Below are 18552 nucleotides of genomic sequence, written 5' to 3'. Positions count from 1 at the left end.
CAGTTTCGAAAACCTCAAAACATCTGCTCGACATCATACCCTGCTTGCCAGGGCTCTAGGCACAGCGCAAATAGGAGTGAGGGGAGCGGGCACCCCTGTCTCGTTTCCCTTTCCAGCTGAAATGGCTCAGACAACTCACCATTCACTCTCACGGCTGCCATAGGGGCTCCGTATTGTAGGGTGACCTATTCACAGAACTTAGGCCCAAACTCAAATCACTGCAACCTCACATAGAGATAGGACCAGTCTATAGAATCAAAGGACTACTCAGCATCTAAATAAAGTGTGGTTCTGGGGTCTTGGCTCCTCCTCATTCCATCCAACCCCACCTGAAGCCATCTGAGATTGAGGCAAGTGGCTTGGCCCAGCATAAAGCCCGTCCAAATAAAATGATAACTCTATCTAATCTAATGGCTAACATCTTGGCCAACACCTTACTCTCTGTATTGAGGAGAGAGGTAGGCCTATATGATGCACAATGATCTTTGGGTTTATTTGGCTTGGGATTCACCACAATGAGGGCATGATTCAAATCTGGTTGGAGCTGGCCTTCTCTCCTAGCTGCCTGCTGCACATTAAGAAGGTGCGGTTTGAGAAGTGGGGCAAGGTGTTTAAACAGTTCCACCAGGAGACCATTGGCCCCAAGTACCTTCCCCAAAGTCATCGCCCCCAATGTTTCTGCAATTTCCTCAATCATGGGGTCACCCCCCAGGATCTCGCAGTTGTTCACATCTAGTACTAGTAGCTGGACTTCCCCCGAAGAATGCCTCAATATCTGTGTCCGAACTATCTCACCTAGCCTTGTAGAGCAATTGGTAGTAACAAGCAAATGTCTCTGCTATGTCCTTATCCGCTTTGACTATCTCGCCTTCTTTGTTGTGCACCTCTGCCACCTATCGAGCCCTCTCTTCTCTACTACCCAACCATGCCAAGAGGTGGCCTACCTTGTCACCTGTCTTGTATAGTTTCAGCTGAGGTATTGAGCCTGCGCTGCATTGCGAGCAAGATTATGGTACTGCTCCCCAAGTGCATCCAACTGGAGGTACATCTGGGGGTCTTCTCCTTGCATCCACTCCGACTCTAACGCAGGAAGTGGTAACTCAATCTCCTGCACCTCCCTTTCTTTCTGTTGCTTCCGGCATGCTACTTCATTGCAGTGAATGATCGATATACTCTGGGAGAGATACACTGCCTCTTGTATCAATGGGATTTGCACAACCGGGAGAAAAGGATAGTTAAGCCTAGAGAGCATTTTTTTTGCAGAGTTTTATATAGCGCGAACTTGACCCGAATCCAATCAGGTATCAGAGCGCTTTACATAGCACCAGTTACTTACATGAGGACACACTTTCATTTTTTGTTAGGCACAGGGAGATTTAGTGATTTGCCCAGAATCACAGGAGGTTTAGCATCATTACCGAAACTTGAACCCACTTCCCCAGGTCCGAGGTCGAGCGCCCTAGCCGTTAGGCCAACTCCTCTCGCATTGCATGTGAACCTGACAGGAACAAAAACCGTCAGTCTCAGGGATGCTGAGCCCTCCACACATCGACGAGGCCCATGGCCCAAGCAAATAATTCCAGGTCTGTGGATCCTCTCCGAGGTAAGTCCCGCCCCCAGACCCATTCGGTGCCCCACATATTACATCATTGAAATCCCCCCTATAATATTGGAGGGCTGCATTTGAGTTTAGTAGAAGGGGTCCTAACTAGTCGAGGACCCCTCGTTGAAATCTCAGCAGCACTTAGATGTTGATAAACAAAATTGTCTTCTTGTTCCATGAACCTTGCACTGCCAAATAGCGGCCCTCTGGATCCATCTATTTACTTGTCACCTGAAAAGGTGGGTGTTTTTTTAACTAGAATTGCCACCCTTCCGGAGCCCTCCGTGTAGCCAGCAAATGCAAGTATAATATATTTACCCTTTTGGAGGCACTTGCAGGTATTTCCCATGAGATGGGTTTCTTGCAGCAACACTACATCTGGTGAGTGGGGCCGGAGATACTGTGCCATTATACCAATCACTATTGTTATCGCATTTAATATGTACATTAAACCAGCCCTCTTTTAAGCCTTATGTGAGATGAATTGTTGTAAACTATATAACTACGCTGATGACCCTAAGTTACTTTTCAGAATGGATGGTTCTCTTGTGCCCCAGAGAAACTTCCATTCTGTCATGCATTTCATCTAGGACTGGATGGGGAGCAATTTCCCAAAGCTTAATGCCTAAAAGACAAAAATTGCCATCTTGAATAACAAAACAAATACATAGCATTCCTCTGCCTGGCCTTCTGAAATGGAGAATCACCCCGACCCTAAAACTTTAGCAAAATGTTTGGGCATCATTATTGACAGTGAGCTCACCTCGAAACCTCAGGTTGGTTCTGAGGTTTCAAACTGTTTTCTGGCCTCTTAGAAAAATAAAAAAGATATTCCGGTACCTCATTCACGATGCCTTAATCATAGTGGTTATAGCATTAATTACATCTTGGCTTGACTACGCCAATTTCTTATATCTTGGCCTACCTAAAAAACAATTTTGTAGATTGCAGATTCTCCAGAACCAGTCTACTAGACTTATTTCTAAACAACCTAGGAACTGTCATATCACTTCTTTGTTAAGAGATCCTCATGGGCTCCTGCTTGGATAAATGATTATTTTCAAAGCCGGCTGCATCATATTTAAGGCTTTTTGGATTAAGGGCCCTGAATTTTTAGAAACTAGAATTGTGAAATACCTTTGTGTTCAGAGACTACGCTCCTCCTCTTCAATCTCTCCACTGTTCCAAAATTCAACCGGAAAAGGATGGGCAGTGTTAGGTTCTCTGTACAAACTCCCACAAATTGGAACAGCCTGCCTTTAATGGTATGCCTTCAATCTGATTATTTGAAATTCAGGAAAGAGCTTAAAACTTGACTGTTTGGGCATGCATATGAGACTCTATTCTTTCCTAATGTGCATTGGCTTGGCTTGGTTCCCATTCTGTTCCCTAGAAACTTTGATGAGAGTGTGCTTCACAAGATTATTTTAAAATAACATCATATAGCTATCAAAGTGCTTCTAAGAAGGTGTGGCAATTGAGAGGCGAAGGGCTTTGTGTAGGTCACTGTCCCTGAGCCTCTGTAACCCTTCTAAAAAGGACATAGCGAGGATTCAAAAGCTGCCTCTGATGTTGTGCGGAGGTTGCAAAATCCCATGAACATCAGCTGTGCTTTGCCTCCCAACTATGTGAGCTGTAAATGCTCTCCGCTGGGATTTTCAACTCACCTTCTCTGTCACTGGGTGATATTGGCTCCTCGCCATGTGACTGTGTGAAAGGAGCTTGTTTTGTGTGAAACACAGTGGTGCCGTGTATGCGGCAGGTCTGAAATGCCCGTTTACAGGCATTAACAAGGCCTAAGGCCATAATTGTGGTAGTAAATAATTTTCATAATAAATACGTCTGGCCTACTGACTATGTTGTAATTGTTTATAATAAAAAGGTTTGACCTATGGCCCCTCACATAACATTTCCTAATGAACCAGTTAGGTGTATGGAGTTTATCATTTGTTCACCGCCGTATCCAACTTAGGCTTACTATATTGAGCACAAGCTTTCCTGCAAAGGAACTATCATGTATAAAGCCATAAAATTTGAAATATGTAGACAATGAGAGTTGGCAACACAATACACACTCCTGTTGAAAGGGCCTAACAAGGATTCTCACTGTTGAAATCTTTTACCCGAGGGTTTTGTAAGAGCGGTAAACAACACCAGATGCCTTACCAATTATATGAATCCATTGGAATGTGTGCGAAGCAGTACCCATCGACAGGCGTAACATATGCTAATATCAATCCTCCTAGAAAGACTCATCTTTAACAATTAACGTTCACACCAAATAAGTCAGGCTTGTTGCTTTGGCCATAACATTTTTGTAATAAATAGATCAGACCAATGGTACCATACATAACCTTTCCCAAGGTATCAATCAGGCATATAAACTTTAGCATTGGCTTGTCCCCACACAAAACCCAAGCCTGCTGTATGCAGCATAAGCTGTGCACAAAACAACTATCTGCCTACAATCATAAAACTGCAGATTTATACAAAATTACAGCTGGCAAAACAATATGCTGATTGATTGACTGAATATACAATTTTTTCCTAAAACAACGCTGTAAGAATTCACAAAGTGCAAATCTTCTGGTGTTGAAGTAAGCTACACCAAAACCCTTGCCTACTATGGTAATTTGTGATATCCCCTGTAATAAAATTAAAAAATACTGGTCTACAAGCTTTAAAACAATGTAATGATAATCCACCTTTAAAAGCTTACTGGCTTTAACATATGCTAACCACAATAAAAAAGTCGAGTCTACTGCTATTGTTGTGACTTTTCATAATAAGCAGATTAGGCCTAGAGCATGGGTCCTCGCAAACATTTTCTCGGGCCAAAACCTTTGGTGGGTGGTGTGACGAAGGTCGCACTGATGCCGGCATGGTGGTGGTTGGGGGTTGGGCGGGGTGGTTGGAGTTAAGGTGGCTATAGGGGAAGCGAAGCATGTACATCTAGTGGCTAAATTAAATAGCACAATGTGGAACCACAAAACCTAGGATCAATATTGGCTTCCCCGCTTTACCCAAATTTTGTCATCCTAGGTCATAGTTATATTTCATTTTCCCTCCTTTTTCTTCATTCTCACATATAGGAGGACCACGAAATACAGAACGTTAGAATTTCATCCCCTGGAGGATAGACTACTAATGGGGGACTTAGGAGCCCACAAGATTCGTCAGATTTATCAGACATTAATCACCCACACCCGTACTACATTACATAAGACCAGGGAGGCATGGGAAGTAGACTTACCTGACATGACGGACGATGACTGGTCGGCTGCCCTCCCAAGCCCCCGCGGTGCGGTGGTCTCCACACGGTACCGCCTCATCCGATTAAAATATTGTTACTGTGTATATGTCACACGCTCCCGCCTATGGAGGATAGGGGTCATTCAGTCCCCCACATGCCTCAGATGCGGAGAGGCAGAGGGCACTTTCCTACACACAGTCTGGGGATGCAGCACGTTGCAGCCTGTTTGGCATAAAACTGTGTCCTGCTTAGTACAGGTCTTATCGTGGGATCTCCCTTTTGACCCTAGGTTGTTCCTGCTACATAGCACAGAAGGGATAGGCATGAATAATTACAAACAGCATTTGCTTTTCCTGGGCATCACACTTGCAAAACGTGACATTGCTCAAACCTGGAAAGGGACTTCTCCCCCAGCAATAGGTGGGTGGAAAAAGGCGATGGACAGATGCATGGGAGCAGAAATTGCGGTTTTCCAGGCCCGAGGCTGTCCTCGGAAACAAAGAAAATATGCTCCCGTTGAGCTACATACCGAGGCATTGATTTAACCCCCCCCCCCCCATCACAAACAGACCCTCTTTGGGATTGCATTACACATCTATCTGATCATTACATTGTTCAAGTCATATAACACTATCGCCCGTGTATACACATATCTAGACATCCTGCGCTGAGTGAGGTCTGTGGTAGCCTGTGTCATGTCTCAATTGTTCAGCCTGCAGGTTCCGCAAGCTATTTGGTAGTTTATGTAACTATTGGTCTTTCTGATTTGATGTGTGCTCATAATATATGCAATGGGCTTCGGCCCCTTATGTACCAAGAAATTCAATAAAATCTGTTTGAAATACATAACATCAGGATGTGCGCTGTGTACAAAGCTTTCCTGTGTTTGATTTAATAAACTATAATGTTGTTCGTGTATAATAGTAACCTGGGGCACCCAAAGGGTGCGCATAACAACTAACTTGCCTTTTAGTTCACTGTGGGCATTGTTGTCAGGGTGAGGTGTGAATCATAAATGTTTCTAAATTCATATTTCAAAACTGTCACTTCTCAGTGCACTGATATAATCTGATCTACTAATTAACTAATGTGAAACTGTCCTGCATGTTAATAAAATACACTGAATTTTGAAGAATTTATCATATTTTTACACTTTTGCTGCAATATGTCTTAATGAATGAAGGTGCTCCTAAAGTTAAGCATGGCAGGACGCCCTACTTACTTCCTTTCTTTAACTACATTTAACATTTAAATAAACACTTACAAGTTTATATAACATATTTTAATGTTAGTGCTGAGTTGATTGAACAGTAGCCTAGAGCTGCTTTTGACCAGGGGGCGCACATAAAGGTGAGAAGGGCCGCATACGGCCCCCGGGCCCACTTTGAGCATCGCTGACCTAGAGCCGTGATCAATTACTTTTTACTATAACCCACTCTGTCCTGTTGTACTGAGCATAACATTTGCCTCAATGCAAAAACACAATACGAGCATTCTCTTCAGTAGAAGTGTGCAGGTTCTGCTGAATCAAAATCAATTGCTAAAGTAATTAACATTTGGACAGAGACAACGCCCCTCTTTTAGAAGTACTTTTTAAACCCTTTTTTCTGTTGATAACATAAGGTGAGGCTACAGCTACACTGCCCAGCCAGACCTGAAAACCTGGCCAGTATGATCTGCTCATGTGAAACTTTGAAGGTCTGCAAAGTGCTAGCCAGAGAAGGCAGCATCGGCCTCTAATTGAGATTCACAATTGGTTATGAGTCCGGAATTGCTGTTGTGAGGGCTGCCCAAATAGAGGATATGGGTGTGGGCATGATAAGCCCCCTTTGTTGCACTCCCCAGTAGTATAACTTACGTTTGCCTGCTTTGATCCACAGTTGCCCCTCGTTGGACCTGGTGAGCTCCTTGGATGAGTGCATGCAGGCAGTGGAACTCTTCCTTGGCAACAAGTTCAGTGAAAGCCTGGACCGGGTTCGACCCAGGTATGTACAACCAACAAGTACACTCAAGGGGGGAGAGGCACTGGGGTTGGACTGACATTCAATTTGAGCCATGGCTCAAACTGATCCAGCAATCCAAAAATGGTCACCCTATTTATAATGGGAGTATCTTGGCACTGATATTGTCTTAGAACAAATTGATATCTCTGAGTTTAATTACTTCCTCTTCATAATTCCGTATTCTTCATTAATAAGAGAGTTGTGAATCACAATGTCTTTTTGCTGCATAATTATTTGACACATACATTCCAATCGTGATATCAAACATTTATCATTTTTATATTTACTGCCAAAGATTCAATAACTATTCTAATACATGACACACCTATATTAACATTTCCAACAAATAGACATCACGTCCCATCATTCACACATCAAACTAATTCCCTAGATAAATTCTGATTGAGGGAGCATCTATATATCACTTGGTGGCATGTCCATTAAATACATCTCACTTATACGTAGGCTTCCACCGTTCTCTCATTTCATTCATTTTTTCATAAGTTGATCAATCGACTTTGCACACCGAGTTTTGGTTCATCAGTATTAGTATTCATCAGGATAAATATGTCCTTTTCTTTGCTGTTAAAATACATGTCATTTGTTTTTTGTAGTCTTCAGTATATGCAAAGGTGCATCATCGTGTCAGTGAGGACTTCAAAACAGTGTGTGTTTTATATCTGGAATGTTGTCCATCTCATTTAGCCTAATCCCTTTTCTTCCTATGATTTCTTTTTTTGGGCTGGGGGGGGGGGGCAATATTCTTTAACCCTCTGAATTTGATCTCTTGGTCTGCTTTCTATAGATATATTTTTTATGTGTGTCTTTTAAATCCAGTTAACATGAGTAAATTGTGTGTGTTTTACACTTACTTCCTATTATTTCCTATTCTCAAAACCTCTACAATCCATTTTTTAATAAATCCTTCCTTGCCCATCAAATGTTTATTTGTCGGATGAGATTACATGACTGTTGTTCCTGCTTCTAAGTAATGGAGATCGTTTTTGTCCCCTCCTCGCTGGTTTCGAATGGAAAAAAACCTCAAATTGAACCAGCCACACGTTAGCAAGCCTGACCCTCCCAAATGAGGGGCTGAAGGAGTTTCTCCTCTTGAAAACATTGGGGGGAAACTGTGCCAAATGGTGTATTTTGAAGCACAATGTTTGCTCTGAAGGGAAACGAGTCCTTTTAAATGGCACCAGTCTAGAGCGAGCTATGTCATTCCGGTTTCAGCATCTCACATTAAGTTAGCCCTAATAAAGATCCAGTTGTATTAGTGCCCACCTAACAGTATTTAAAACACTGATTGACATGATGGTTTCCCCCACCCCCAGGACGTACAGCACAAATCGCCATGGCACTTTTTATTATTTTTTTTACTATAGTGTAATGAACACACTGCTGTGCTTGTTTCCATATGCACCAGTTCCTCATCCTAACTAGACCATGATTATCAGGCACAGTTCCTCAATGCCCTGTCTGTGAGCAGAGAGGTAACTTCGGGGGGGAGAGGGTGTTTGGGGTGTTACATACACCCCCCAAATAAATGTGTTCTGTAGTAAATAGTTGAGACTAGGTGATTTACGTCGGGTATGGTGAGATGTTTTTCCCTTTAACTTGGGATTTTCACATACACACTCGTCTGGGTTTTTTTTTAAACTTTAAAACGTTTTATTCAAATTTCAGTACAACAATACAGATCTGCATGTGTTATTGTATAATCGCAATGTCATTTCTGTACAGTCACTTATTGAACACTTCTGCTTTGATACATAGTTAATTCACATCATTACATGTCTTCACCCGAATCATTATCTTCTTCTGAGGGCGAACAGATGCTCCCTCTGTGCACGTTTCACTTTCCCCACACCCTAGCCCATTTGCGAGGGCATTTCCTATTTATGAACGTTACACTCGTCTGTTTTAAAGGTCTTAAAAAATGGTTAGTTTACAAAATATTAAGTTGCATGTACCTACTCTCAATCTTCACTGTTCTCCCTTCCTGCTGCCCCTTAAGCACTCACCCTGCCCTGCTTCTCATAGAATGTGTTCAACCATCTTACTGACCAAACTACACCCCTATATGTAAGCGTCACCTGGTGGCTTTTTTTGTACTGCCATGTGTGTAAACCTTAAGCATTGCTATGCCCCTTCCATTATATAAAGCACTAAAGAGCTTGTTATTCTGACATTGGGAGATAAGGGGGGAGGGGGGGGGGGAGCAAGCCGACACTAGACCAACTTACTGTGTGAGAAAAAGGCCGCTTTATTGAAACAGGTGCATATCACAATTTCATCCCTTGGCAACTGCTTTCCAAAACTAAAAACCTCACTATACAAGAATTTCCTGACGCCTTGTTCCTCCCCCCACCCCTACGATCCCCACATCAGATCCCCCACCCCACAAAATACAACATAACATTCCATAACCATAATAGTACCCAATCCTACACAATGTAGCATTTCCAAATCCTAACCTCCCCTGACCCTAATCCCGACCTGCCTTTGTGCTACTGTAACTAACCAACCTCTAATCTAAACTTATCCTACCTGGTTACCCTTTCCCTGCTCCTGCTCGCAAACTACCAACATATAACAAAAAACTACAGCCAATCCCGGCCAACTGTCAACCACCCCACCACCCAGAAAAAGGCGGGAGTGTAGGCGGAGACGCCGCCTCCCCCCTTTTTCTGCCCCCCCCCCCCCCCCACAACAACACCCCTACTCCCTTCTCAACGCCTATAAACACCCAGTAACCTGGCCAACACCTCCCTCAATTCCAATAGGTACAAGTCCATACCCAGATGGGATAAATGGACCCCGTCATCTCTGAAAAAATCCGGCGTGTCATACCTAATATCTTTATGCGCAATCCTGCAAATCCCCGACTGCCGACAAAATCGCATAATTTCCGTGTTCAACTTACGCCTGGCCTTGTCCGCCACACCCGGGTTAACCACCCCTCTCCAAACCCTGCGAGGAACAAACTCTGTCCAGACAATGGAACAACCAGCCCACTGAGCTTTAATCAAAGCCAAGTCTCTCTTCATGCAACGCATAAGTGCCAAGCCCGTCTCCCTGACCATGTCGTTCTCCCCTAAGTGAAGTACCAGCACATCCGGGCACCTACCAGCCACCAAAATCCCGCTGAGAACCTGTATTAGCTCGTTCCACCGCATACCACCCCTACCAAGCCAACCCACAGAAAAGAGATCTTTATTAAACCCCAAACTTTCCCCAAAATAGCTTGAGCGGGCCTGGAATTGCGCCCGTTTCACAAAAGAATGGCCGACAATCCAAATGGACATCTCCCTGGCGAGGGGACCCATCACCGAACCTGCAACGAGAAACATGAATGAACAACAGGAAAAAAGGAACAAATGCGCTATAACCCCCCAGGTACGCTGCGCACATAACGCTGATAGCAGTCCGAAGACCACCTACCCAACCTCATAATGTCCCCTCGCTCCCAGCCTCTAGAGTGAGCTTCTGAAGCTGCACCAATCCGAAACTAATGCGTCCCAAAATCCTTCCCGTCGATCCCCAGCTTACCCAGCGCTTTCCGCAGTACCGCTAAAAGCTGTGAAGCCTTGACACAGCGACCGTCTCCATGCCAAAAGACCAAACCCCCAAAGCCCCAGAAAAAGACCTCCACTTCAGACCCCACTGAGAAGGACAAACCTGTGAAGCCAGCCCCTTTTGCAAAGAACCCCATTTTCCCCTGCCCCTCTGATCCGTCTTTGCCTTCCTCAGCCATATGTGAACCCTATCGGCACTAAAAGAAACCTCCCTCCAAGACAGCCCCTGCTCCGCTTTGGTTCCCAACAATTCCGAGACCCGAAAGGCCCCGAAAAACATCCAGGACATCAGTGTGGAGAAAAGAACCACTTCCCCAACTTCAAAACACAACCCAGGCAACACCCCAAATCACCTCCTCCAACAGCTCCCATGACAAAGGATTCCGCACCTGGGTTGAAAGTCCGCATTCCTGCGCCCAACCCTCCAAAATGCGAGCCCCAAGTTCCCCCGCGGAGGGGGCATAGCCCCACAATAATTTCCCGATGAAAGCAATCCCCGCCAGTTTGCCCGCTATCGTGACCTTCGTAAGACCCTTCTCCACCAAGTCCAAGATAAACTGGAGAACTTCCTCTTGTCTAGCCGCAAAAGAGGCCCGCCGTCATGCACCAGAGTGCAGAAATTCCTCTCATGCTGCCCGATAAGCTGTTTTCGTGGAGTGAGCTAGCGAACCTAGAACCAGTTGCAACATCCTGTGTTGCCAACGTACCACAGCTGGTGCGGCATTCTGGTCGGGGTCCTCTCCGCGTCCTTGGCGAGCCCACGGAATCTCCCCCACTGTGAACGAGACAAAGCATCCGCAATGTCATTGTCCACACCCGGCACATGCACCGCTCGAAAAGCAATATCATGCTTCAAACACATCAACACGAAGACCCTCAACAACTTCAGTACCTGTTCATCTCGGGCGATTTACAATATGCACCACCGCCATATTATCAATTCGGAAGGTGACTTTCTCATGCGCCAAGAGTTCCCCCCAAAGTGTTATTGCCACCACCAGAGGGAAAAACTCCAAGAAGGCAATGCTCCTGCCCCCTTCCAACCACTCCTCAGGCCAATGCTCGGCACACCACCTCCCTTGCCAGTACAGACCAAAACCAGTACTCCCTGCTGCGTCACAACATGTCCGCCTCCATCAACAAAAGTATGCCGTTGAAATGTTGCAAAACTGCCACATCCTCAAGTCCTCCCGCACCCCGGCTGACAGACGTACATGATGATGTGGAGGCCTCTGCCCCGCAAGTGCCCTGCACAGTCACCTACAAAAAGTCCTCCCCAAACCGACCACCCGACAGGCGAAATTGAGGTGACCCAGCAGTACTTGAATGTCTTTAACCGTGACCTTCTATTTTGACAACATGATTTCCAGCAGCTCCAATATTTGCTGCTTTTTGTCTGCAGGAAGGCGTGCCTCCATCAACCGTGAATCCAACTCAATCCCTAAAAAGGACAGGGCCGTGCTGGGTCCCATAGTCTTCTCAGGTGCCAACGGCACGCCCAGTTCCCTCATGATCTCATTGAAACTGTCCAGAGCCCTCTGGCAGTCCGTGGAGCCTGAGGTGCCCACAAAAAAGAAGTCATCCAGGTAGTGCGTAACTCCTTGGTGACCCGTCCGTTCCGTAAACAACCATTGTAGGAACGTGCTGAAACACTCAAAAAGCACGCATGACATAGAGCAGCCCATCGGCAAAGCTTTGTCCACGTACCAGTGACCGCCAAATTGGATGCCCAAACGATCCCAGTCATCAGTGTGAACTGGAAGCAGCCGGAAAGCTGACTTTATGTCACACTTTGCCATCATTGCTGTTGTGCCCGTGGTCACCACCAGTGACATGGCTACATCAACAGATGAATAAGAAACTGTTGCCAGCCTTTCGTCGATGAAATCATTCACCGAACCTCCTTCAGGCCATGACAAATATTGAATGAGGCGAAACTGACCCTGCTCTTTTTTAGGCACCACTCCAATGGGTGACACAATCAAATTTGGCAACGGCCAGTCTTGAAAGGGATCCGCCATGTGGCCCTCACGCACTTCCTTATCGAGCTTGTCTTGCACTACCTGAGAGTGCTCTCTTGCCGATTTCAAATTGTCCGTCCACCTCCTCACCCTTGGTCCCTCGTACCCCAGTCTGAAACCCTCCAGAAACCCCAGTCGCAACCTCTCTCTCCGGGTACACCTGCAAGGCTGCCAACAAATTGTCAATATTAACCGGAGTACGAGTCCTTAGGCCCAGGCCCCTTAGCCCCTCGCCCCCCTCCCAGCTGCTGCTACTGCTGACTCCCTGCCTTAAAACCTCCCGTCTGCCACTGCTGGGAGCCTTGCAACTGCCCCTGGCCGCCCCAACAATTGACCACACCCGGAACAATCATGCCAGAAACGGCAGTACTCCCTTGTGCACAACCCTTTGTTATAATCCCAGCAAGCCCCTTTTGCCCCCTGCCTGCTCCCCCCACCCCCCCACGGGTGGGGCCTCCTCGAAAGGGCAGATACACAAGCGGGAGCCCGCTGGCCGTACAAAATAGTTTTTCCAGACCCCGCTAGCCCCATCGTATGTTGCCACAAATCCGTATCAAGCTCTCCCCATTTCGCCTCCGGGTCCCACGCCATGCGTGCCCGGAACTCTTCATCGTACTGCGCCCAGGCGTAGCCGCCCCCCGTAATCTGAGCCTTCCTGATCACGTCCATGTATTTAAACATGGCCACCGACCTGTCTGGGAATTTTTCGCAATACACGCTAGCGTAAATGAGAAACGCTGCCGTCCAATTCTCAAATCGTTAACGGCACCTTTGGCCTTTTAGCCAACTCGAATTCCTCCTCTTTCTAACCCTCTTTAGTTCTCACCTCCCTATGGAGGAGTTTAAGCATCTCGACATACTCCCCTTTCCAAATCCTTTCCTTGGTGGACAACATTAGATGAGCGCCCAAAGGCTTAGTAACACCCATGTATGGCAACCGTTTTATTTTCACCTCCTTACTCTCCAATTTGATCTCCCCCTCTCCCGTCTGAATCTCCACCGTCACCTTCTTGTCCATCATGCTCTCCACGTCTCTGCCCGTCTTACCTGACCCTTCGACCGCACTCTTACCTGACTCCTCCGTTCCTACCCCAACATCCACCACATAAGCACCCTTGTTCAACCTACCCCCCCACCTCCTCCCTTTCAGCCCCACCCACGCCCACCGATACCATCACGGGACGCCCGCGCAATGACCGTTTACCTGGCGCCAAGGACTCCGTCCGCCGTTCCACCCTGCGTCCTGGCCGAGATGCCGAGCTGTCCTCCCATCGCGATGTCCGACCCGTGGGCAGCGCCTGGCGTCGTGACACCTGGAAAATACTAGACACATTACTCGGCCCCCCTCTCCCTCCACGTCAACATCTCGCACCTCTCCCTCTTCCATACTATCCTCCTCATAATCTAGCTCCTCCTGCCTCACGCCCCCAGCGCTCCCCGCTGGTGGCGCAGAATGAACCCTACGAGAAAGACAAAACTCGTCCTCAGCGTCGCTCCGTCGTACGCGTTGTCCCCCGGGACGTTGCGTACCCGTGGGTGTTGGGGCCGGCGAACCCATCCCGGGCCTACTTATGCCAGTCACGCCGGGATCCCCCGCTGGTACTGGGTACGCCGCCCTAGGCTCCACCCTCCCTTCTCCTTGGTGCCACTGGGCCGCTCCCAGCCCTACCAAGTCTGGCACCCCGCGATGCTCTGGTCGTCGCTCGGCCTCCGGCAACAACAAAAGGATGGTCTGGTGTGCTCGGCCTACCTCTCTTCTCTCTCCCATCCCAACCCCTCTTACTAGCAGCCCCCAAAGTGCTCGCCACCCATGCCCGCGCTTAAGTCTACTACCTCTTCCGCGTCCACCAGGTCCCCCTCCCCGTCTCTCCACACCAAGCCCCCTGCCCCAGACCCCCCCGCCAGCTCAGCCCAGCCCCCTCCTCCTCTAGATCGCCTCCCGCCAACTGCCCCTAAAAGCCCCCCCCCTTCCCGAAACCTCGGGACCTGCCCCCAAACGAAACCCATCCTGCTCCACCGACCCCTGTGCCCCAACCCATCCTGCTCCACCGACCCCTGTGCCCCTGAAAACCCCTCCGCCCACGATGGAAAGATGTCCAAACCCACCCAATCATGTTCGCTTCCGTCCAAATCTATGAGAAGAGGTGACTCCCCCCCCATCCGCCTCACCCCCTACCCCCCCAGAGGCCCCCTCAGGCCTGCCTGCCCCTGTGCCCCCACCACTCCTACCAATTGGGCCTGCGCCCCTAGCCCAGGTACCCTACCCACTCTCCCCGCCGCGATAGAAACCTACTGCCCCCCCCCCCGCCGCCAACTGTGTATCTAACACAACTTGGCTCCCTGCACCCTCCCATGCCTCCATGACCAACCCCCCACCTGCTGCCCTAGCCGGGGCCGCTCTTCTCACATACGAGCGGCCCCTCTCAGCTTGGGAGCGCAGAGGGGAGCCACGCGACGCGCTCCACCTCCGATCCTGCCTCTGGGACACATTCACCAAGTCTGCGCCAGTATCCCCCCCGCCCCGCCTCCCCAACGTATTCCGGGTAGCGCGCTCATTTCGCACGCTGCCCCGCTGCCTCAAAGCTGCATTGGTTAGCGGGGCCACTCCACTATACGAGCGGCCCTCGCCAGGCTGCACCACACTGTTTCCCTCCTCTGGGGCCGCTCCTCTGGCATCCGAGCGGCCCCCAGTAACATGCAGGCCCGGCGGGGATACGCGTGACGCGCTCCCCTGCCGATCCGCTTTGCCCTCCGCCTTGCCGCCAGATCGCGTCACTCCCCTCGCACCTCCCTGCTGCCCCTTAAGCACTCACCCTGCCCTGCTTCTCATAGAATGTGTTCAACCATCTTACTGACCAAACTACACCCCTATATGTAAGCGTCACTTGGTGGCTTTTTTTGCACTGCCATGTGTGTAAACCTTAAGCATTGCTATGTCCCTTCCATTATATAAAGCACTAAAGAGCTTGTTATTCTGACATTATAGCCCACATTACGAGCTGTCCAGAAAATAGCCGAAATAATGGTTTCCAGCCACCAATCACACGCTGCAAGCCCTGGAATGGCCTGTTTTTTCCCACATCAGGAGTGAGGTTACTTTGTGGGTACATGGGATGGAGGGGGAGCAGGGGCGAGATGGGGGGTGTCCGGGTTCTATGGGGTGTAACCAGTCGGAGTCCAGAAGCACGGGGGTTCCTGATTCCCTGCCCTTTGCCACTGACGTTTTCCTTCTCCTAAGAGCGGGTAGAACCGTGTGCGGGAAGCAGGCCAGGTGTTTACACACCTGGCAATCCCAAGTGAAGCAACGCCAGGCACCTCTGAATAGCATAGAGGATCCCTCTCATGACTCCCAGCCCCCCCCCCACACCCACACCCACTGCACTGGTGGCGCCCTGTGCTACAATGTTAGTTGGCGCCCCCTCAATGACCACCTCTGCCACTGATTCCCTCACTACCACCATTTGACAGTGCCCCTCAATTCTCCATAACCACTGTCTCTTAGATTAATTTACTTTTATAGCACCACTCATACCAGTTTAAGATGTTAGAACACAACATCACACATGTATTGTACAGAGACAATCATACATGTGTAAATCAGTGAATAGGAAATGTTACATAAAACAGAGGCATACAAGGAGTAGGAGTCGCATGTCATCCATACTGGTAGGCTGTATAGTTTAAGAGTCTTTGGTCTGGAAAAGCACAAATTCAGAATTTAAAATGTAACACCATTGTTAGGTGTTTTCTTTAACAATAAGAATTTATTTTTTCCCAAATGAACCCCTTTTGCAATATTAGGACAACGAAAGATTGGGCAAAAATATATAGCTCTAATATGTTCCTTGCAGGTTGCATGCAGCTCTTTGATGGCTGTTAATAGCTCACTGCTCTCTATCAGGATTTTAAAACTTATAAACTGCAAGTAACAAGGGTCTCTGATGAAAGCAGTAACTCATTGACATATTTATATTATATGCACTTTGTGATCTGAAAGGGAAACGTTCTTCGCAGCAGGCATATTATCCCTCTGTGCTGTGATGAGTCAAAACGTTCACTAGAGAAAGCTCCGGGTCTCTCTCCAGGAAGAACATTAATCACCGGAGTTGTCAATTTTATTGATGGCTGAATATTGCTGGGACAATGTACGCGGTATCCGGTCTTTTAAAACGATGAACACGGCGCCCCCACCCCAAGTCAGCGATCGGTGCGATCGCACCGCCCTAGAGTCGGCCCTGCCCACACCTCCCCCACCCTCATCGAGACTACCGCTCCTTGGGACTCCCTCTTTCTGGATAATATAACGAAATGAGACAGCTGTGGACATCCTACCGTCCGATAAAAATATGAATATGGAATTTTCATCACGTTGCCGCATATTCTAAAATGTTCCTTCAAAGCGTAGGGTGACATCCCCGGCCTTGTTCCGTGACACTGACGCCTATGCAGCTGCACTTCGAGCAGTAGGCGTTCTGTGTGAAAGAAGCTTGCACCGCTACTACCGCGCGTCATACGTTCTGTGTGATGGAAGCTTGCACTAATCTGCGTGTGTTGTTCAAGCACTGTCCGAGGAAGGGACGCTTCACCTGCCAGTGCACCCTGTGCTTTTAAAGGGTGAAGAAACGTTGCACTCGGGAGTCCTGCAGCCTCGGCTGTCTGTACCTGTTTTGAGTGCGAGGGAAACGTGCCACGCGGCACTCTAGACTGTTAGAATATTGTTTGTGAGGAAAGCTTGATCTGCTCCTATTCGGACTGCTTCCGGTTCACGTTTGTGAGAGAAGAAGGCACTCCTGGTACACTGGAATTATTCTGTGTGAGGGAAGCGTGTGCTGCTAACAATGTACGTGTCGTGGGTGTAGTGAACGTTCCAGTACAGCTGCACCTCGCACTGTGTGATGTAAGCCTGGGATCTGTGTGGGCGGGCCTCTTCCCGGATGTGGGAGGCTCCTGGATCAGAAGGCCTGGCAGCGGCGGCAGCTGCCACCTGGCCATGCGCGCGCCTGCACCAGCCTTGAGGTCATCCTCTTACCTGAAGATTGTCTGTCGAGGCTACGTCTCCCTCCTTGAAGCCAGTGCGGCACTGCTTCGTTTACTCTGAATGGATCTATACGCTGTACACATTAGTACACACTAATAACACGGATTACAGCCATGTTCAGAGACTTTCTGCCACTGCCTCTCATTGATTTTGACGTTTTTTAAGACGTGGCACACACCCATAGCCTGGGTGGCTAAACGGCTTTCGTTGCAAGCTTGTTTCTCTTGTGTGGAACAGACAGGTGTCCATGTGTAATATGTGGTTGTAAATTACTTATGTTTAGAGGGGTATAAGAGTTATTTAATGTTGGTTGCTTTAAGGAATGTAGTGTGTAGAATTCTTACTAGGTCATTAGAGAATGTTGGGATTGAATTGCATAACGGACGGTGTGCTGGAAGGAGAAGGTCGTGGGTCTTTTCATCAATAAATCTCAAACTTCTTTCAAGGAAATAATCTACTTGATTTATTGGAAGAGCATTTATTACAATTAATGGCTTAGTTGAAAGGGCTAATAGATTAATTAAGGAAGGTGTTCAAACGGCGATTGCTAATAACCTTGATGTCAAAGAGTACTTACAGTTCAAAGTGTGGAATTATAATATTACACCACAGAGTACAACAGATGTAGCTCCTTTTATTTTGTTAAGAGGAAGGAAACCCATTACGGCCATTAGTCCAAATTGGTTGTTGGATAAAGTGGAACGTTATCATAAAGTAGACTTACAGAGTCTCAGAGAACGTGTCTGTGAAAAACAAGAGTGTTATAAAAAGAACTATGATTCCAGGATGCATGTTAAGGAGGGAACGTTGAGTGTGGGAGATTGGGTCCTTATCAGAAAACCGTATAGGGTAAGTAAGGGGCAGTCGAAATTCTCTGAACCTGTTAAAGTTGTAAGTATGAACAGGACAGCAGTTCTGTTGCAGGATAGGGGGTGGTGGAATTGCAATGCTTTAGTCAAAATTACTCCTAAGCAAGCTGGCATCATTTATGAAAGGGTGAAGGCATTTGGTAGCAAGATAAGACAGGATTGGTTTGACTTAGATGTTCATGCTGGT

General features: G+C 47.7%; 1 protein-coding gene across 2 annotated transcripts in view; it reads left to right on the top strand.

The window, feature by feature from the left end:
* Positions 1–18552, top strand: part of LOC146833028 (tetratricopeptide repeat protein 39A-like) — a 223920-nt gene that overhangs the window by 119275 nt on the left and 86093 nt on the right. For both annotated transcript variants that reach the window (XM_085600625.1, XM_085600622.1), the window contains exon 2: positions 6737–6841. In XM_085600625.1, the coding sequence (XP_085456751.1) occupies positions 6737–6841 (105 nt within the window). The remainder of the gene's footprint in view (positions 1–6736; positions 6842–18552) is intronic.

This window comes from Triturus cristatus, chromosome 4_2, assembly GCF_964204655.1.
Source record: "Triturus cristatus chromosome 4_2, aTriCri1.1, whole genome shotgun sequence".
NCBI classification, from domain to species: domain Eukaryota; kingdom Metazoa; phylum Chordata; class Amphibia; order Caudata; family Salamandridae; genus Triturus; species Triturus cristatus.
The sequence above is the reverse complement of the archived record's forward strand: the minus strand, read 5'-3'. Positions and strand labels throughout refer to the sequence as shown.